Source organism: Martes martes (genome assembly GCF_963455335.1).
Source record: "Martes martes genome assembly, chromosome: 15".
Taxonomy (NCBI): Eukaryota; Metazoa; Chordata; class Mammalia; order Carnivora; family Mustelidae; genus Martes; species Martes martes.
Window position 1 is genome coordinate 56,912,708 of NC_137903.1, and position 21,683 is coordinate 56,934,390.

Sequence of the window (21,683 nt, forward strand, 5' to 3'; positions counted from 1 at the left end):
GTGTGGTACTACACACAGCCTGCTATAACTCCATGGAAAGCAAAATCATATGGATTTGTTCCATCATTCCATCAAAATGTATGGAGCACTGTCTTCGCTTCGGCTGCCGTAACAGAAGATCACAGACTGGGTGGCTTAAACAACAGAAACGTATTTCTCACAGCTCTGGAGGCTGGAAGTCCCAGATCAAGGTGCCAGCAAAGGGGGGTTTCATTCTGAGGTCTCTCGGCTTGCAGGTGCCGCCCTCTTGTGCTCACGTGTCTTCTGTGTGTGTGCTGAGACAAAAGCAAGCTTTCTGGTGTCTCTTCTCATGAGGGCACTGATCCCATCATAAAAGTCCCAACCTTGTGACCTCATCTTAGCCCTGATGACCTCTCAAAGACCCTACCTCCAAATACCATCATATTGGGAGCTAGGGCTCCAACATATGACCTTTGAGGAAGACAAGACATTCATTCAGTCCATAACAGACACCAAGGACCCATAGTATGCCAGCCACTATGCTAATCCCAGGAATACGGGGAAAATGGCACAATGCCTACCCTTAACAGGAGGGGTACGCTTGGTGGGAACCCAACCCCAGAGAGTGGTCCTTGGGGGTGCCTGGGTTTCTTCCCAAGAACTTTCCAGCTGCCTCTAAGCAGAATGTGGGCCAGCATTTTTATCTCTCTTTGGACCCTCTCTCCTGCTGGAGAGTTAACACTTGTCTTCTCTTTGGCTCTCTCTGGCGTTCCTTCCTTACACTCTTCCTCTTGTCTCTCAAGTCAAAACGGCCACAGCTTCTCCCACGCGGGAGTCCTAGGGTGGGCAGGCTGGACCAGCTCTGCTTTTGGTAGTGGCACAAATGCCCTTTTGCCTTTGTGTCCGTCCTGCTGTTGTGCTCTCTTCTTGTTGCCTGGACATTCCTCTCTGCTGGACACAGTGAAATCCAGACCCAGGGGTGACTTAGGGGAAAAGGATAAAGAGAAAAAAGCTGCCCTGTGCCTCAGACAATGGGGTTCTGCACGAGCTCCATCCAGCCCGGACGATGGGCTCCACGTTGGGGGTCAGGGCATGTGTCTCAGAGTCGGTCTTTGACATCAGCCAGGGTTCTCTGAGAACGGGTTTCCTTAGAGGATCTCATGGAGCAGAGTTGCTGGCCAGAGGCCAGGATCTGGGCCTTTTAGGGTTCTCTGGCCAAATGCTACCTTTATTTCATTACCATTCTCAGCCCACAGATGCGTACGAGACCTTCTAGGGAAAGTACTCAGACTAAGAAGAGCTGTGAGTGTAGCTCAGCTGGACAGTTCTCTCCAAAGTCCCTCGTAGGGAATTTTTGAGGTTGTAGATCACATCTCCAGAAGGGGAAAGTAAGCACCCTCAGCAGATTCCATTAGAATAAGGGCAAGCCAATGAAGTCATGTCTGGTAATTATAGAATTATCTCAATTATTTTTTAATGTAGTCAAGGCTTGAAAACACTGGCATTCTCATTATACAGTATAAACTTTCAGAACCGAGCCCAAACACTACCTGGGAAACTCTGCAAATGAGCAGTCGAGCCCCCAAATGCCCTTGGAGATGAAGTGCCCTAAATTCAGCCAAACGACAAGCTGTCAACTTGATAGAGCTCCCCACGGAATTTTTTTCTTTCTTCTCCATCTTGGAGATTCCGGGAAGTCACCAGCCTCTGAATCCAGTAGTTCTCCCAGTGTGGACATCAGAGTCCTGTGGGGGAGCTTTTGCAGACGTCGCTTGTCCAGGCCCCACTTCCGGAGGCATCTTCCCGAGGTCTAGGGTAGGGCCCCAACATCTGAATCATCACTGATTAATCCCTAAATTAGCAGACGGGAAACTGAGGCCGGGAGAGAGAAAGTGATTTGTCTAAAGTGGCAATAACCATCTGTCGAAGAGCCAGGGCTAGCATTCAGGGTTCCCGACTTGGACCCAGTGCTCTTCTCACTGTACAAGGAGAAGTGCCAAGACGTCGGTATTCTCACTCAAACCGCTAGTTATCCTCCATTACGCAGGTGTCCACCTTGAAGGATGAGTGTGGCTCCAGTCTGTGCTTGGGAACACCCTCCGTGATTTATACAGACAAACCTGCCATTTGGGTAACAGCGGCCAGATCTCTCTGTCCTTCATTTTCAAAACCAAGGCCACTTGCCCTTTGTATTCCGCTGTAGTAGGCGAGACAGGGAAATGTACAACCCATGTCTCCCTCTGTTTGCTGCGCATTGACTCCTAATGCCCTGTGGTTTGTGGTTGTGGTTACTTGTTTACAAACCCTGGGGCTCAAAATCATGGTCAGCCCAGAGCCCTTGCTGTAGCTTCCCAGAGGGGCTTCTCTGTGCTGCTGTCCCTTCTCGTCTTTTCTCCCAAAGCCACCGAATGTGAATGTGAATGTGAGCATCTCCAATGAAGGCAGTAGATGGACCCCCACAACGTCAAACAAGAAATAAGTATTTGTTAAGAGAGAGTGTGTACCCAGCATCGAATTTATGTTTAACTCATCCTGTAGTTGGAAGGCATTTCAGGGTGTTGGGGAAAAGGAATATAAGCTTGTTCAGAACTCCCTCTTGGAAAAAGAAATCCCTTTTATTCAAAGCACACCTAAAAGAACACCAAAATGTATTACTCCTGGAGGAAAATACCCTTTGGATACTCTGGAAAACATCCACCCAACTTCTCTACGCTGGGCTCATCTGTCGGAGCTGAGCCAACCACCGTTATCAATCATCTCGAAAGCGCTACCTCGTTTAGCAGAAATCTGGCAACGAGCCCTACTGCTTCCTGGACACTTGGACTTGTCGCCCATTGCAACAACCTGTGTTTTACAGTTGAGGAAATCTAGAGACTGAGTGATTAAAGCCCAGCCAAGGTCACTCACATGGAGTTCAGAGTACAAGCAGAGCAGAAGGAAACTTGCTGGGTGTCTAGAATCAAAGGACACTAGAACTCGTTTCAAGAGGTCATTTGGTTCATTTGCTTCGCTGCAGGTGAACAACGAAACCGGGCGAGACTTATGACTGTCTGGGGGCAAAGGCTTCATAATGCCTCCAACCTCCTGGTTCCTGCAGTCCTTCCTCACCAAACCCTCTCTTGCTGTCACTCTTTCTACCTTCCCAACCAGTGTTTAATGCAGAGAACAGTGTTTATCGTGAGGCCTCACTTGTCCGATGGAAGAGTTGGCTCTGGGGACGTCTTGAACGACCCACTTGGAGAGGCTCTGTGGGGATCTCCAGCAGGTGAAGGAGGAATGTTCTGTGTTTTGGGCTCTTTTATGCTCTGCCGGAATGCCAGACAATTGTACTTCTCTCACCCATCCTCTCCAGGGACTATCTTCCTTAGAGAAGAGAAGACTGAGAAACAAATCATGGGGGATACAAGATTGTGCATTTGTGTCCAAGACCATAGGCAGCTGCCGGGGGCCCGGGGGGTCTTTGTGGTTGGGTGGATGGGGACGAATGTTTCTGCTTCTGGGGGCTATTACGGAGGTAAAATCTCATCCAGGGAAATGCTGGGGAGTCTCTTTCCCAGGAGGACTAACAGGTGGGAGAAGGCTTCCCCACAGGGATGACTTCCCTGTGCTTCCCAATGGGAGAAGAAAGATGGAGAAACTTTCCTTGGACTCTTTCCAGCTTTGCGGTGGCTCTACCCCTGGCCTGAAAAAGCACTAGTTCTAAGCATTTGGAAAGACGGGCGTGTAAGAGGGAACTAACAAGCAAACGGCAGCTCAATGAGACTCCCTTTGAATTTGGCTCTCGCCCTGCATTAAACCAGCAGGGACAAGCCGAAAATGAGACAGTTCTTATGTGGTTCCCCAGGCAAAATTTTGAAAGCTAACAACTGACATTTTCTTCTTGATACTTTCCCACCCTACTGCCTCCTTCAATTAGTGCGGTGGGAGGAGATGCAGAGCGCCGAGATTAATTCCATGTATCGGGTTTTATTTTATTAAGTGTCTTTTGGGGGTAAACTATCCGCTAGCATTTGCCCTGATCGTTCTTGAATGACTGCCTAATGTGAAATGCTTCAGTTGGGAGAAGAATTTCTCTTAAAACAGTTCTTCTTAAAGGGTAAAATGAGATAGTTCAAACGATGCAGAAGAGCTTTGAAGAAAAAAACAGGGCAAACACACGGCCTGTTCTTTATATCGGCACCTTTCAGAACCCGCTTCACCAATCTCTTCCAGTCTACCAACAAGGATGTCCATCAGTTAAGAAGCACTGACTAAGCCCAGCTTTAGGCCAGGCAGTGTGGGGTTTACCCCAAAATATAAGGCTTAGTGTCTGCCCTTAACAAGTATCCAGGCTAGTCGGGCCACAAGACTAACTCAGATTTACGCAAGGCAACCCACATTTAGGTGCTAAGTGGTATTAGTGCTTTAGTGGGTAGAGTAGCCAGAAAGCTTTTATTAAAGAGTACACAGCCTGAGCGGGCTTTCAAGAAATGCCAGATTTGTGGGTGCCTGGGTGGCTCAGTTGGTTAAGCGTCTGCCTTTGGCTCAGTCATATTCCCGGGATTTTGGAATCGAGTCCCGCATTGGGCTCCCAGCTCAGGGGCGAGTCTGTTTCTCCCTCTACCACTTTCCCCCAGCTCCTGATCTCTCTCTCTTTCACTCTCTCAAATAAATAAAGAAAATCTTAAAAAAAAAAAAAAAGAAATGCCAGATTTGAGAAAAGCAGAGTAAAAAAGAAACAAAAAGAAACAAACAGGATGGGGGGGAGGTGAAAAAGCAAATTATGAGAATTTAAACTAGTTTTAAAATGTCTTCTTTTTTTAAAGTGGGAGGTGGGGAGGGGCAGAGAGAGAGGGACAGAGAGAATCTTAAGAGTGCCCATGCCCTACCCAGATCCCAACTTGGGGCGTGCTCTCACAACCCTGGGTCCCACGAGTCTTGACTGAGCCACCCAGGTGCCCCCTAATTTTAAAACTTTTCATTATAGATCACTTCCATCATATAAAAGCTGCAGCAGTCCTATGTACTCATCACCCCGCCTCAAACTTGACCAACTCATGGCCACTCTTACTTCACCTTTCCCCTTATCCACTTTTCCCACATCTTGGATTATTCTGCAGCAAATCCCAAACATCATATCATTCCATCTGGAAATAATTCAGTATTTTACTAGCATCTTGATGTAAGCAAGGATCAAATTATACAGGTCAGAGCATGTTTCAAAAAAACAGCACAAAACTGAAAATCTTGACACACTAAAAAGATCCCCCAAGCATCAGCCAATGGCACGTGTACCCCCACTTCTATTTTGTTCAACAACATCCCGACACGTCAGAAGAACCCCTAATTTCTTTTGGAGGAGGTTGAAATCAAATATATATGTGGAGAAATACACGCTTTTTGCGATAATGCTTGGGCCTTAATGGAATGTCAGAGGCATATGGGCAAGCACTTGTCCCTGTACGTCTGCTGCAATTTGAGTATATTTCTTTATTCTATTTTCAACATAGATCAGGGTGGTATTTCAGGAAGACATGCCTTTCTTAAACCAGAGTCCAACAAAAGTAGCCAGAGGAATCTGAGGGTGGCAGGACAGGCTGGGCAGGGAGGTGAACACATGGGTGGGTGGGGGAGAGGGGGGAGCAAGGCGGGGTGGGGGGCAGAGAGGGCACCGACTCTCAGGGCTCCGGCTGGATATGAAACTGAGTGGGAGGCAAAGAATGAAAGTGGAGCATGGTAATCTTGGAACAAGGATGAGTCATGCTGAAAATGAGATGCTTTCCCACTGATGCTCTGAATAATACCCCTTGACTGGGAAAAGAAACCAAACGAATGCGGTGCTTAATCTCTAATCTCGGTAGAGATAGAGAATGGCATCCAGAGCACTTACTTGAAGACTGGGCAGCCCTCCTGGCTCTTCCACTCTTCCAGGTGACCCACAACCAGCCAACACACCGCCCAGGGTCTCGCACTCCTCGTTGTCAACAGAAGGAAAGCGGGGCTGCATTATCTCTGGATTCCTGGAGACCCACAATAGCCAACAATTCGGTTAATTGAGATGTATTTTAGAAGGTTAGACAGATAGGAGTTTGCAGTGGCTTTTGGGTGGTGTCTGTTAGCAGTAGGAAGCAGCAGTGGCATCGGAGACAACCTGACCCTGCGCGAGCTGTCGGACGGGGAGATTAAACAAGGGCACTAGCCCATGTACATCAAGTGTTAGGTACGCCACTAAGCAGCTTACATCCATTAGCTTACTCAGTTCTCACAACAACCCTGTGAAGTAGGTTCTGATATTACTACCCTGCAGTGAGGATACGGAGGCACAGAGAGAGGAAGTAATCTACCCAAGAAACATCGCCAGAAAATAGAAAAGTCAGACTGGACCCCAGATCTATCTCAATTCCAAACCCTTTGCCCCTGTACTATATACTCTTTTATTCTGCTAAGGAGCAGAGAACAACTATTAAAGTCTTGTGTTTTATCTTCCGATCAAAATCCGGAAGTCTTAATTAAAAAGCTATCTGACACAGGAGTCAGCTTGAAGAGGGTTCCCACTGATTAAGTCCGGAACAGATTCAGCACCAAAATTAAGTACAACGATAAATTATAAACCACTGAAACATAGGATTCACAAGTTACCTTCTTTGATGACAAATAGATAGATGATTGAGAGATAGATGACGGTTAAGTAGATTACTGAGGATTGACTGGTCAAGGTGGAGGGATTGCTGCAGCTAGAAAATCATTCTTTGGCAATAATCAGGGTAAAGATGGGATTAGGCAGGAACCATCAATATCTGGTAAATCTAAGGGAGAAAGGTTAATGAGCAAGACATTTGCATGGTCTGAAAGCATCTCCCCAAAGACTGCTTACTAGCTCAAGGGAGGAAAAAAATTAATTGTACAGTAGAGAAGATTGAACAACACCTTGATGCATGAGAAAAATTTACATTACCAATGAAGGGTGGATGGACATCGTGTGCCTCCAGCTGTGACACTCCTAGAAGGACAAAATGTTAATTTTGCAACATTCCGGCCAAGAATGTATAAGCAGAACATCAGACGAATGCAATATGAAAATGTCTTTAAAAAAAAAAAAGGCAAGGTAAACTGTATTCTTAAAAAATGTAAACATCATAGGAAATGAGAAAAGGCTGTGAGAATATTCCAGATTAAAGGAAGCTAAGGTGGACAAGACAACCAAATGTAAGCCTGACCCTAGACCTAATGCAGTGTATAAGTTGGGGGGGGGGTGTGGACAATGCTGTAAAAGACACTGGGGCGCCGGGGTAGCACAGTCGGTTAAGCGGCTGACTCTTGGTTTCAGCTCAGGTCATGAGATCAAGCCCTGCCTCAGGCTCCACGCTTAGCTCTCAGTCTGCTTGGGACTCTCTCTCCTTCTCCCTTTGCCCCTCTCCCTTACGTGTGGTCTCTTCTCTCTCTCTCTCTCTCGAATAAATAAATCAATCTTTTAAAAAAAAGAGACATTATTAGATCAACTGACAGCGTTGGAATATGGACAGTACCATGTAAATTTATGAATTTGGCAAATACACTGTGGTTAGGTTAAGACTGTTCCTCTATTTAGGCAGTGCACATCATATTTAGGGGTGAAGGATCCTGATGTATGTAACTTACCATCACATGGTTCAAGAGAGAAAAGAGAGAGGACAAATGCTAAAGCAAACGGGATAAAACGTTAACAAGAAGTGAATCTAGGTAAAAGGTAAATGAGGGTCCCTTGAAACTTTTCCTAAATTTGAAAATACGTCCAAATAAGAAGGCCTTTTTTTTTTTCTTCTTCAAGTCAGTCTGATACTACATTAGCAAGTGGTGGTCAGTCTGAGTTCTTAAAGTGTGTGGAGGGAAAAAAAAAAAGGAATGACCTACATTGAGTCACGAGAATAATTGTCATCAGATGCGAGAAGCTTAAGGCCGAGCTGATTCCCCGCAGTTTAGGGGTTCACCAACCAAAACAAGGAATTATGTGGGTCACACAGAAAACAGACTCACAAGTGAAGAAATACCAAATGATTCCACCCAGAGAAACATCAGGAAAACCACCATCTCTGGATGTGTAAGGAAAGGCTGTTTAGGCATGGGCCTACAGCCACTTACTTCAACACAAACTACCCAGTGGGAGAATCAGCCTGTTCAAGCGCATTTTCCATTTGCTGCTCCTTGAAATATGTGGGGACTAAAAGGTTCTGCGCTGGTTGGGAAAGATAGTTGACAGAAGGAGCAAACCGCGAGCATTGACAAGGATATGATAAATGCTAGGGCTTAGGGAAACTAGAACGAGTAACAAATTAGTGGACGGCTTTTGACAATGGGATTATTATTGTCACAGATTTGAGTTACTTACTAGGCCCTGAGGATACAGAATGATAAAAGAAATAATCCCTGTTCTCACGAAGTTTTGGGAAGAGAGAGTCACACGAAGGTACACCACGAGACAGCACGTGACAAGTATCAAATGATTGTTCTTGTCACTGTATGCTGGGGTTTATGGACTAGGACAATCAGGAAAAACTTTTGTGGGCATGGAGCACCAAGTAACTGGCAGGTGTAGGGCTGCCCTTCCTCCCTTCCTCTCTTCCTCCCAACCAACCTTCCTTCCTTCCTTCCTTCCTTCTCTTAGATTTTTTATTTTTTTATTTTTATTTTTTTTTCCAAAGATTTTATTTATTTATTTGACAGACAGAGATCACAAGTAGGCAGAGAGGCAGGCAGAGAGAGAGAGGAGGGAAGCAGGCTCCCCGCTGAGCAGAGAGCCCGATGCGGGGCTCGATCCCAGGACCCTGAGATCATGACCTGAGCCGAAGGCAGAGGCCCTAACCCACTGAGCCACCCAGGCGCCCCTAGATTTTTTAAAATAGATATTTATTCTGTTTTCTAATTGCAAAGTACTGTGCTAGACACTTAAAGAGATAAAAACTGATGTTGAGAGGAGAAAGGAAAGGCACATTTGGGGATTAATTGATGGTAATAATGGCTAAAATATAATGGGCCCCATATGTGTTTCCTGTGCCTGCCATAAAAAAATTGCCACAAACATCGTGGCTTAACACAACAGAAATTTATTCTCTCGCAGTTAAGGAGGGAGAAGTCTGAAATCAAGGTGTGGGCAAAACTGTGCTCTAGGGGAGATTTCTTGTCTTGCCTCTTCCAGCATCTGTGGGCATTCCTTGACAGTCTGTCCCTATCCTCACAGGACCTACTCTGTCTAGTCACCCAATGTGTCTCTTATTAGTACACGTGTCATTGGATTCAGGGCCTACCTAAATAATCCAGGACCATCTTTTCATCTCAAGATCCTTAATTACATTTTCAAAGGACCCCTTTCCAAATTAGGTAACATTCACAGTTGCCAGGAATTAGGACAAGGGCGTATCTTCTGCGGGCCACCGTCCAACCCGTCACAGGCCTTTTCCATGTGCTGGGCATTGTCCTAAGCATCTTATATGTATTAACTCACCTAATTCCCAATAACCCAATAAGACAAGTTATTATTTTGGTCCACGTTGAGGAAATGGGAACACGGAGCCATTAGCTACCTTGGAAGCATTACTTAAGATAATCTAGCTTGAGTGGTGGGCTTGTGTTGAGGAAGGATGAGAGGTAAGTTTGGATAAACAAGTTAAGTTCATTGCAGGATTCCTTAAGTACCTAGATCAAAGACCCTATTCGGTGAGTAATGGGCAGCCACTGAGGGTTTTGAGCAAGAGCATTGTGAGCATGTGAGCACTGATGTATGGGAATATTGATCAGAAGGCCCTGGGTTAAGTAGATTGGAGGAGGGCAGGAGGCAGAGGCCTATTAGGAGTGCTCGCATAATTGCTTTGAGAGACATGTAGGCCCAGACTGCAGAGCTGACCACAGAAACAGACGATTACTTAACAGCTCCTCCTTTCCATCCCAATGTGTGGAGCCAGACTCCCTTTTCCATTAGACTTAGCTCTGCCATCTTCCTCGGTGCCATTCCAGGAGGCAACTGAGAGAGAAGACAATCTCCATTTGCCCCAGTTTAGCAGACACGGGTTTTCCCATGAAAGGACTGCTCTCAAATTGGAAGACCCTGCAGCAGTACCTAGAAATGCAAACCCTGTAATTTTGACCACGGTCACGTTTAAGACAACAGCACTTTGGGGACCGAAGGTTGTCTCTCTTGAGGTTAAGAGACGGTCAACTCTGACCTTATGATGGAAGAAGCCTCGAAGCCAAATTAAAGCATAAATAAAGTCTGTTACAAGGACTCATGGGAGTGGTCATTGATGCAGCTACCATGAAGCTAGATCTTGGCTCTCTTCCTCCCGAATCAGCAGATAGGTGGAGGGAAACATCTCTAGTCTCATCTCTCATCTACTTTTTCAGTTTGAGGAGACTATCTTAACTCCATGTAATATCCTTCCAGGGTTAAAAAAAAAAAAAACATTTTTTTCTAATGCATTTGTCTTCCAAAGTCTTCCATTTGTCTTCCAAGTGTGGTCTGGGGGCCACCAACATCAGAATCCTGGGGGCTTGTCAGAAATGCTGCATTTCAGTCTCCACCACAGCTCTCCCTGAATCTTGAATCAGAACCTGCATTTTGCCAAGACACCCCAGGTGAGGGTCTGTTTTTCACTGTTAGTTCTTTGGAAGACATCTCAGTTGTGACAGAAATGGAAAGACAGAAGTAGATAGAAGCAGAGGGATTAACTAACTCATTCTACAGAATGATGTGTGAACAGGACCCAATTTTGGAACACACCCCTAGGGCATCAGACTTCGGAGTGACCTGTGAAGGAGATGTCACTCACAAGTAGGCCACCTCCCCTTGGTCCTTATAGTAATTACAAATTAATAAGAAAATCCTAGAACGAGAAACTTTTAGAACTAAGATGAATGCCAGAGTCTAGTCAGAGCATGTTAGGTTTTGAGCCTCAAACTGGGTATGTTCCCCCTGACTTTGGGTATGAAGTTAAAAATAAACATGTTCTTGGTGCTATGAGGACCTCACAAGCCATGCGACCTTGAGCACGTTTCTTCCTATCTTGGAATCTCAGCCCATAATCTGTAGGATCTACTCCGCAAACCTCACAGAGTCGTCATGTACCTTAAGTAAGGAACATGGAACTACTTTGAAACCTGTGAGAACCTAGACTGTTATCATAGGGCAGATTTCAAGGCTGAGTCCCAGTTTCACCCAATTAGTTACCTCTCGTGTGAGATAATATCACAGCAAAAGCCTGCTTGAAGTAAAGAAGAAGGTGAGCTAATGAGTAAGAAAATGTCATGGTGTTTCCAACACTGTCCAGAAGGAAAAGGTGCTCTCTCGTGTTCAAGGGCAGTTGGGGAAGCATGGGTGTTCAGTGCTCAGGTCCTATTGACTGAATGCATGAATCACGAAGCTTGAGGAAGGTGATTTATTAACATTCATTCATTCAACAACTATTGAGCCAGGCTGGATAGGATACAATTGTGAGCAAAAGCCCACACTGCCCTTGACCACAGGGAGCTCACAATCTAACCAATACAGACGTGACTAAATTTTAATCGCATCATTGTTCTGTGCCACAAAAGATCAGTCCCAGAAGCCAAGAGCACTCCCACTAGAGAGATCTGACCTGGTCAGAGGTGTTAGAGAAGACCTCCTTGAGTCGACTGGCCCTTGAGCTGAGAGCCAAAGGATAAGCAAGAACCAAAGTGGGGGAAAGGGGGATCGAAGAGTGTCCCAGGCAGAGGGGACAGTGTGTGCGCAGGCCTTTTTGCAGGAGGGTGCATGGTGGCCAGAAAGGCCAGTCCTGTTAGGTGATGGCTTGAGGCTGGGGAGGGCAGCCAGGGCCTGACCATACCCAACCCCATGCGCTTGAGTTGGGTTCTTCCCAGAACACGGGGAGGCCTCTGAAGGATTGCACTGTGGTGGTGGTGGTGGAGGGTGTGAATTTTGCAGTGACCAGACTGGGTTTTGAAAAGGTGACTCTGGCAGCACCAAAGGAGAATATAACTCAGGGGCAGGAAGGGTGGAGCATGTGCAGAGACGGGCAGGAGACTTTTACAGCCTACAACACAGAGCAGAAGTGCTCCCTCTGCAGAACACCCACCTGCTGGTCTAGTTCCCTCCTCCCTGGGCGGCTTGCTTCAGAATGGCCCTGTCCACCAACAGGGGGGCAGGCTGGGTGCAATGTCTCTAGACAGAGAAAGTGAACAGACCAGGGGTCCAGCCAGCAAATTAGTCCAAGCTGAACCCGTGGGAATCCATCCCATGCAGGTGAAATGACAAAAACGCAGCTTCTGAGTCTGCGGGTTGAAAATGCAGCCCTGGGGGCCATGGGAACCCCAAGGACAGGTAGGGCCCAGCTGAGCGCATCAGGCAGGCAATACCCCCTGCCTTACTCCAGTGAGAGGCCATCTCTTTGACCCGCTCACTGAAAAGATGTAGACAGTAAGGCCCAGGGAGGTTTAATAACTTCTCCAAAGTCACAGAGTAACTTTTCATTTTTTTAAAAGATTTCATTTATTTATTGGAGAGAGAGAAAGAGAGTGAACAAGGGAAGGGGCAGAGGGAGAGGCAGAGAATGTCAAGCAGACTCCATGCTGTGCACGGAGCCTGACTCAGGGCTCAATCGGGACCCTGAGATCATGACCTGAGCCCAAACCAAATCAGACCCTTAACCGACTGAGCTACCCAGGTGCCCCTGAAGTCACAGAGTAACTTAAAGGACCAGTTCCCTGGCTTTTCTAAAACTCATTAGGGGTGTAATATTTTGAAGATGCTCTGGGGTCAGCATCATCTTTATAGGCAAGTAAGGGAGAGAGTCATAGAGACATGCTTTTAAATTTAAAAAAATTTTAAACTTCTGTTCTTTGTACTTGAATGACAATCTCCTGCCCCTAGAGTAGAAGGGCTAAAGGGAGAATGGGCATTCCATCTAAACCTTCAAACTGACCACCTGAGCCTTCAGCGGTTGCTGGTCTAATGTGACCCCACACGCAAGAAATTCACAAATGTCTCTAACGAGCCTTCCTATATAGGTGTCACTGCCTTTACTTCCAGATTTAATTTCCAGGCATGACTGGAGTACTTTGATCCAGTTTTCAGTCTCCAGGAAAAATGAGCTTTCCTTCGCTATCCACTCTCACCGGCCATTCCTTAGCTTAACCCAGTACAAAAAGCTCTGCGATTGTCCTGGGCCTCTCAATATACATTCTGCTCTACACTGTTCCTGCTTCCCCTTTGCTTCCTCATAGGGTTTCCTGCTCTGACCCCTTTCTTTCATATGGTTTCCCTTACACCGCTGAGTTCTTTTGTGATATTTCTGGGCTTTATTACTGCATTGTTACTTGTTTATTCTCTACAGCCTGTTCCCTCAGGGAGCAGCTAGAAATTCAAACCTTGGCCCGCATGTTGTTGCTAGCGATTTTACTGTATATTTGTAATAATTACTCAAGTACGTTCCAAAACAAACAAACCAAAAAACAAAACAAAACCAAACAAAAAAACCACACACACACACATACACACACACAACACAAAAAACCAAACAGATCCCTTTCCCCCATCATTTTTGCTTGAAGATTGAACATTAGAAGTGATTTACTGCCAACCGAAGTCAAACACAATCTGGTTTTCACGTGGTTCTCTTCTTCTTCCCACCGCTCAGTCATTAGTTTTGATAACCGAGACTCGGAGGTGTGTCCGTGTGTAAGTAGTCTTTTGCGAGGGTCCTTAGAGACCTGCGTTTGGGCTGGACCATCTTCAGGCTAGCTGCCTTCCCTGGGTGGCTCCTAGTCGGAAGAACTTGGCATTGAGAGCAGGGAGGGCTCTTTAGAGGACTTTGAGATGACAGTTTGTGTTACACATTTGATTTTTTCACTCAAATTGGCAGTCTCTTTCCAGAAGGAGCATTATTCTCTCATCTTTAAAGTATGCTGGGATTAGTCAGTATGGATACTAAGCAAAGTATCCGGAGACTTCTCAAGATTTCGGAAGAAAAAACCAAGCCATTTTATTCAACCAAGGACCACAACCCCCAGGGTTGTTGGTGAGTAATGGTGTGGACTTCTTCTGCATTAACCCACTCCTGGCTGTGTTAACACCGGGAAAGGCCTACCAGCTGACAAAGGACAAAGGACAAATGTGAGTCAAGCTACCAAAGGATTTTGACTACACAGTACTGGGCGGTGGGGGGGGGGGGGGGAGGAAAGTTTATTCAACTGAAAGGTTTTGCTGGTATTACTCTTTGTGGAGTGCAGGATTATAACTTTTTATAACCAGAGGCCCGACCTGGAAAATGTAGCTCCCTCCCCTCCCGCCTCACCTTTTACATTGTGAAATGGCTTACACAAGAGAAAGAAAAGTCTGTACAAAATAGGTTCTCATAAGTGACCATTGGGTTAAACGGAACCCAAGAGCCTGTTCGTTGGTTGGTTGGTTTTTTTAGAGAAAGAGAGCACAAGTGCCTACCAGGGCAAGAGGTGAGGGGAAGGGGCAGAGGGAGAGAGAGAATCCTAAGTAGGCTCCCCGGGGGCCCGAGCAGGGCTTGATCTCCTGACCCTGAGATCATGACCCTGAGATCACGACCTGAGCTGAAATCCAGCATGGGACCTTTAACTGACTGAGCAACCCAGGCGCCCCTGAGCCTGTTTTATATGGGTCTTAACATCTTCCAATTCGGTCTGCTTCGTTATTGAAGGGATTGCTATCCTGTTCATTGCCTTCTACATCTCCTTGTTGGTTCCTCTTTGGGCATTAAATTCTCACATTTGGAGCAATCCATTGTTTAAATCAAGGGACACAGCAGCTCCCAATAGGCAACAAAATGGTCTTCCAACTGCCTCTCAGCTATTTCCATAGGATATCTTGGCCCATAAGGGGCTCCCCAAGTTCTAGATAGGAGGGGCTGGTTGGAAGGAAGTTTGAAGCTGTGTTTCCACAATGTGGTCAGTTAAATATCAATGATCCATACCAAAGAAGGGGAGATTATCAACTCCCAGGACCCATCTTCCCGCTCAGCATTGTCACCACCCAGATTTTATTTCAAATTTAGCACATTAAAAATGAATTATTTTCCCCTTAAAATCAGCTGCTCCCACCCTCTCCCCCAACTTCCTCACATGTCTAAAGCAATATTTTCCTTATCAGGTTAACATTTGAAACATCTTTGTTAAATTCTCCTCCTTCATTTTCACTCTCCCAATTCATCATCAAATCCTATCAATTCCTCCTTTTCTACTGTCTGGGAAACTTTTCTCCTTTCTTTTCTATGATTGCAGAACAGAAATAGAAGACGAGGATCCTGCTTTGCAGTTTGGTTGGAGAAATGAGAAACACACCACATACAAATGGGAAAAAAAAGAAAAAAAACAGAAATAGAAATATTTTTTAAAATGCAAAACAACATGGCTCCAAACTAGCCTTATATATAGATCCCTGAGGCACTGGCTAGCACTGCTCTTGTCTTGTAGCGATCCAGAACAGTGGGGTTTCTTCCTCCGGTTCTGGGGCTGTGGTGAGGCCTTTAGGGGTCCCGCTTTGCTTTCTCTGATTCCAGACACCCCTCCACTTTAGGAACAGGAAATCTTCACTTCCAGATGGACTAATCCCCGCTCAGACCACAGTGAATATGTATGCACTCTAAACTAGTGTCGGCACAATTTATTGAGTATTTCATCATAACTTAAACATTTTGTATGTTTATATTTTACCTCCACCTGGACAGAAGCTCATTTTTCTGTATTCTTAACTGCCCCTCCCCTTCCCCATAGCAACCAACACAGGGTTCAGCTCCTTGTAGCCTATAAATAAAATGTTTGTTAACTCATAGAGCCTTAGAATTTTAGACCCAGAAAGAATCTTAGGAGTTCCTCTTGCCCAATCCTTTACGTGATGGATGAAGAAACAGGTCTAGAGAGATTAGTGGACTCTCCCAAAGTCACACAGCTGGCTAGTGACAAAGCAAGGACCAGAACCCAGGTTGCTCCTGCTTGACGTCTGTACCCTAAATTGTCTTTAGATAATCAGTGACAGAAATATCTGATGTTACACAAGGTCTCCTAGGGATGGTGGTGAGAGGGTTGGTCTGCTTTACTGAAACATTTTCAGAGATTCAGTTCAGGTCCCATGCAGGACCGCTTGCCCAGGTTGTCCCCTTTTCAACAGGGGGATGCACCTGGGAGCCCCACACTCACCGGCTCCCCATCTCGCCACCCCACCCCACCCCCGCCCCCACCCCCGCCCGGCTGCCATTGACCACACAGCGGTCTGGGTCTCTGGTCTCTTCTATCGATGCCGGCCAGTGGAAGCTGCCAGAGGGAGGGTCTCAGGCCCCTCGCCAGGGCAGGGCAGTCCGGCGTGGGGGCGGGGAGCTTTGGCTTTGAGGAGAAATAATTCGAGAGCAGGCCATTTAGGGAAAGGGACAGAGGTGTAGCTAGAAGAAAGGGGCTACATCATAGACAAAATAGCGGTCTTTTCTCCCAGGTGAGGAAGAAGACCCCCTTCGCCTCTAACGGTTTTGTAAGTTTTGTTTGTTTGTTTTTTTAAATGTCTGACGTATAGGAATGGGCTTACTGCTTGACTTATCACTTACACTGAGCGGTGTTTTTCTGTTGTCTTAGGGTTGTGGAATTACCCACAGGGAGCAATTTTAAGAATGTCCAGCCTCTATGACTCTTACTGCCAGAGGGAGTCGGGTCTTGTGGTCTTCCATGAGTGGGATCTTGTGACTCTTTTTATGACCTGCTGACTTTTAGGTTAAGGGTCAGCCTAAATACCAAAATGGCTTTACTTTGGTCAACTTGTCTCCCGAGCCTCCCCTTCACCACGTGGACTCAGCTCGGAGGATCAAAGTCTGTTTGCTGCCTGGCCCCCGTAGGTGTGCGGGCCGCCGCGAGGACCCGCAGGGCCTGAGCAGCGGCCCCGCCACGCCGGGGGACCCTGCCCGCCCCTCCCCCTCCTGCTGCACGCGGCCCGCGCCCCGCGCCCCCTACCCTCCCCCACGACGCCCGCCGCTGCACCCGGCCGCGGCCCCCGGCCCACGCCCGGCTCCTGGAGGGAAAGGCCCCGCCCCCATCTGTTGGCGCCTCGACAACGCCCCCTCCCGCCCCGCCGAGCCTCCATCCAATAGCGAGCGCGGATGGGCGGGGTGCGGAGGCTGTCGTGAGGGGTTTCTGGCCAGTGGGAAAGCGAGCCGGGCCTGGTGGGCGGGGCACCGAGGCCTTGTCACGCTCGGGTCCGTGTGAAAACGGGGGTTCCGAGTGCAAAGCAAAGTTTTTTTGTAAACCGTCTGCAAAGGCGGGGGGGCGAAGAAGGCGCCGGAGACCGGGCCGAGTGCAGCTGCCGTGGCCGCCGCCTTTTTAGCTCTTCAGGCGTCGGCTTCCCGGTTCGAGCCATAGCGGAGGAGACCGGCGAGGGGAAGACTTGCGTGGAGAGCCCTGCAGATGCTCGGAGCCTTCGTAGCGCGGAGCTGCCCGTCGCCCGCCCCCGCCGCCCGCCTGCTCCTGCTCCTGCTCCGGCTCTTCGTCCCCGGGCTCCGGGAGCCCCGGCTCCCCGCCGCCGCAGCCGCCGCCTCGGCCTCCGCTGCCCCGCTGGGGGTGCGGGGACTGCTGGGGTTGAGCCGGGCCTCCGCGCCGGCTCCGAGCACGGACGCCTGAGGAGCTACGCGCCGCCGGCCCGCCGGGGACGCCCTCAGGCGCGGGGGCTCCGGGGCTTGACCCCGGGCTCGTCCCCGTCCGGTCGCGGAGGCCACTCAGCGGTTTCCCGGTCGGGCGGCGAGAGCCCCGCGCCGTCCTCCCGCCTCCGCCGCCGGGTCGCCGGCCGCCGACGAGTCGCCACCACCGCCAGTGTAGCCGCCGGGCCGCGCTCGGCGGGCCCGTGAGCCGCAGCCATGGGGTGCTGGGGTCGGAACCGGGGCCGGCTGCTGTGCATGCTGATGCTGACCTTCATGTTCATGGTGCTGGAGGTGGTGGTGAGCCGGGTGACCTCGTCGCTGGCGATGCTCTCCGACTCCTTTCACATGCTGTCGGACGTGCTGGCGCTGGTGGTGGCGCTGGTGGCTGAGCGCTTCGCCCGGCGGACCCACGCCACCCAGAAGAACACGTTCGGCTGGATCCGGGCCGAAGTGATGGGGGCTCTGGTGAACGCCATCTTCCTGACCGGCCTCTGCTTCGCCATCCTGCTGGAGGCCATCGAGCGCTTCATCGAGCCGCACGAGATGCAGCAGCCGCTGGTGGTCCTCGGGGTCGGCGTGGCCGGGCTGCTGGTAAACGTGATGGGGCTCTGCCTCTTCCACCATCACAGTGGCTTCGGCAACGACTCCGGCCACGGCCACTCGCACGGGGGTCACGGCCACGGCCACGCCAAGGGGGTCCGCAGCAAGAGCAACCGCACCGGGGACAGCGACGGCAGCGTGACCCCGGGCGACCAGAGGCCCGACCAGGAGGAGACCAACACCCTGGTGTCCAATAGCAGCAACTCCAACGGGCTGAAACTGGACCGGCCAGGTGAGGAGAGAGTGGCCACCGCAGGTGGTTGGGTCAGGGGAAGCCCGGACCCTAGCCTGGCCCTGGGAGGGATGGCCCGCACGCCCCCTGGTGCCCGCGCCGACCGGCGCCGCGCTGCCGCCGCCGCCACTAGCCCTCCAGGTCCCGCACCCGCAGGGCACACGAGGAAACAGGACCCCTTTCGGCTGGGAGTGGCGGTGGGGACTGTGTGGTTTTGACGGTGGGGAAAGGGTCGGCAGGTGACCGTCAGCCTGCTGCGATGCACGGCTGCACTTGGACGCCCTGACTAGCAGTCCTTTCGAGAGACTGATTTTGGTTTTCACGGAATCAAAAGTGCTTCCTAAATAAATTTCTCGCCCCCACCCCTTGGGAAACGGAGAGGATCCCCAGTTTATCCTTAGTGGTTGGCCATTGGAAACATTGCCCTGCCCAAGCGGTTCTTGTGCCCTTTAAGCAAGTTTCTCAGTATTATAGTCAGAGCCATCTAGCCTTTGACTTTCCTGAGCCCAAAACATTGGTTAAAGGTTTCTTTCCAGAACGGCAATGTATATTTCAGTTAATTATCTAAAGTTTGAGCTTAATCCTGCAAATCCTTCATTTAGGACCAGTTTGGTCATGTTTAACATTTCACTTAGGACTTTCCAAAATCATACCGAAATAAAAGTGATGGTAACTTACTCATCTTTTTTTACTGGTTGCTTTCATTCTAAATATAATTGCTCTTGAAGGCAATTTGGAAAATGTTGGAAGACAAGAGCTGGGAAAGGGAATCAACCAAAGCCCAACTACCCAGGCTCTAATGACGATAACAGTTTGGTGTATTTCCTTCTAATTTTTTTCATTTACATTTATCTGATACTTTGTAGACAGCTTGTTCTTTTTTGAAGATGCAGGATATCATGTTAATGAAATTGAACTTGTACATTGAAAAGGTTTAATAAACAGTTGACTGTCTCCTCACTTCCACTCTGCAAGGTGTTATTCCAAAGAAAATTAAGCTCCTCTCGTGTGTATATAGTAATTCCTTTTAAGAGATGGGTATATTTGGTTTAAGAACCTGTAGGGTAGATAGAGCTCATTTATTTCACCTTTTCCTGAAGTTTATTACCGTTGGTGGGTTTATATCGCTGATTTGTCAGTTCTAAACCCTCTCCACCAAGAGACTCTGGTTTATATTCACGATAAAAGTTTGAGTTAGCCGCAACACACCTTCATGACAAAGAGTGACTAGAGCTCTGTCAAATCAGGCATTTGTGGTAGACTTCTCCATAATTGGCATTTAGTTTATGGGGGATAGCATTCAATTTCATGTTTTCTTGTGTTTTTGTATATGCCAAAAAGCATAGGGGAATGTTCTCAGGACCCCTACCCCCCACAGAAAAGATGAACTTTTTTTGGAGGTGGGGAGGTAAGAGGGTGGTTCGATTAGGGAGTTAGTATCTTCCTAATGACTTATGTAGCCCTGGCTGCTGTGCCCTGGCTTGTTCCCAGTATGACATTTTATACTAAACTGCCCTGGGCACATTTTCAAATTATGTTCCATGAAAAATTTTTACTTCTTTCACTAAAATGGAATCAGATGAAGATGTTTGTATAAACACTTTAGATGTATTTGATACAGCATTTTTTCTTTCTTTGTAGATCCAGAAAAGTCCGGAAATGATGCGGTGGAAGTACAAGTGAATGGAAATCTTATCAGAGAACCTGACCAGGTGGAATTGGAAGACGATGATAAGGCTGCACAGCTTAACATGCGTGGAGTTTTTCTGCATGTCTTTGGAGATGCTTTGGGTTCAGTGATTGTAGTAGTAAATGCCTTGGTCTTTTACTTTTCTTGGAAGGGTTGTCCTGAAGGGGAGTTTTGTGTGAATCCATGTGCCCCTGACCCCTGCAAAGCATTTGTAGAAGTGCTTAATAGTACTCACACAGCAGTTCATGAGGCCGGCCCTTGCTGGGTGCTGTATTTAGATCCAACTCTTTGCATTGTAATGGTTTGTATACTTCTTTACACAACTTACCCATTACTTAAGGAATCTGCTCTCATTCTTCTGCAAACTGTTCCCAAACAAATTGATATAAAAAATTTGATAAAAGAACTTCGAGATGTTGAAGGAGTTGAGGAAGTTCACGAATTACATGTTTGGCAACTTGCTGGAAGCAGAATCATTGCCACTGCCCACATAAAATGTGAAGACCCGACATCATACATGCAGGTGGCCAAAATCATTAAAGACGTTTTTCATAATCACGGAATTCACGCTACCACCATTCAGCCTGAATTTGCTAGTGTAGGCTCTAAATCAAGTGTAGTCCCATGTGAACTTGCCTGCAGAACTCAGTGTGCTTTGAAGCAATGTTGTGGGACACGGCCACAAGCCCCTTCTGGAAAGGAAGCAGAAAAGGCCCCAGCAGTTAGCATTTCTTGTCTAGAACTTAGTGACAATCTAGAGAAGCAGCCCAGGAGGACTAAAGTTGAAAGCATCCCAGCTGTTGTGATAGAGATTAAAAAAATGCCAAACAAACAACCTGAATCATCTTTATGAGTCTTGAGAAAGATGTGATATTTGACTTTTGCTTTAAACTGCAAGAGGAAAAAGACTCCATTGAAATTCTAAGTTTGCCAAGTAGTGTAATTGAAGTCCTTGTCCGGTCACACAGTTTAATTCTATTTTTGTAAGAACATAATGGGACTGCTTAACAGAGTTCTATATTACAACTTTGTGATTATTAGTGCAGAGTACAGCCATGCTGTAACAATTTTGGAAAGCCAGTTTTAACACGATGTTACATTTTTGTTTAAAGTAAGTATAAACCTTATATAACATAATGACATTTGATTTCCAGTTTTTCCATGGTAAAAAATTAATTAGGGGGATAAATAAATTAAAATTGTTACTGGAATTTCTCTGCTTTTCTTTTCCCCCGGTGTTACACTTTGTTTTTTAGAATTATAATCACTAACCTTGAAAAATCATCAACAGGTTTGTTTCCTTTGACGTTTTAGGTAATACTTACTTGCCCTCTGAAATCATTACAGAGCATAATGGCAGCATGTTTTTAAGAATGACTCGTGGATATTATTAGGAAAAATTCCCCTTTTTTCTTCACATGGGGTATTTGTAATAACTAAAGATCAGTTACCATCCTGGATTCTATATTGCTGAGAGTATTATTCTAATAAACAGTTGCGATAATTAACAAGTTGAGCCCTGGTTTATATATAATAGGGCATATGGAGAGTAAGGGCAGGGAAGAAGGTTTAC

At 47.4% G+C, this 21,683-nt stretch overlaps 1 protein-coding gene across 1 annotated transcript; it reads left to right on the plus strand.

Annotated features, from left to right (window-relative positions):
• Positions 1 to 17,164: 17,164 nt before the first annotated feature.
• SLC30A1 (solute carrier family 30 member 1) lies at positions 17,165 to 21,321 on the plus strand. Its single transcript, XM_080824209.1, has 2 exons — positions 17,165 to 18,420; positions 20,062 to 21,321. Exons 1-2 carry the CDS (start codon positions 17,805 to 17,807, stop codon positions 20,961 to 20,963), a joined length of 1,518 nt encoding a protein of 505 aa, XP_080680335.1. The 5' UTR covers positions 17,165 to 17,804; the 3' UTR covers positions 20,964 to 21,321.
• Positions 21,322 to 21,683: the final 362 nt, after the last annotated feature.

Bases quoted from the DNA above. Each gene is read 5' to 3' on its own strand.
- SLC30A1 (XM_080824209.1), top strand. From the start codon at position 17,805: ATGGGGTGCTGGGGTCGGAACCGGGGCCGGCTGCTGTGCATGCTGATG. The intron at 18,421-20,061 runs GTGAGGAGAGAG...CTTTCTTTGTAG, and splicing joins GCTGAAACTGGACCGGCCAG to ATCCAGAAAAGTCCGGAAAT.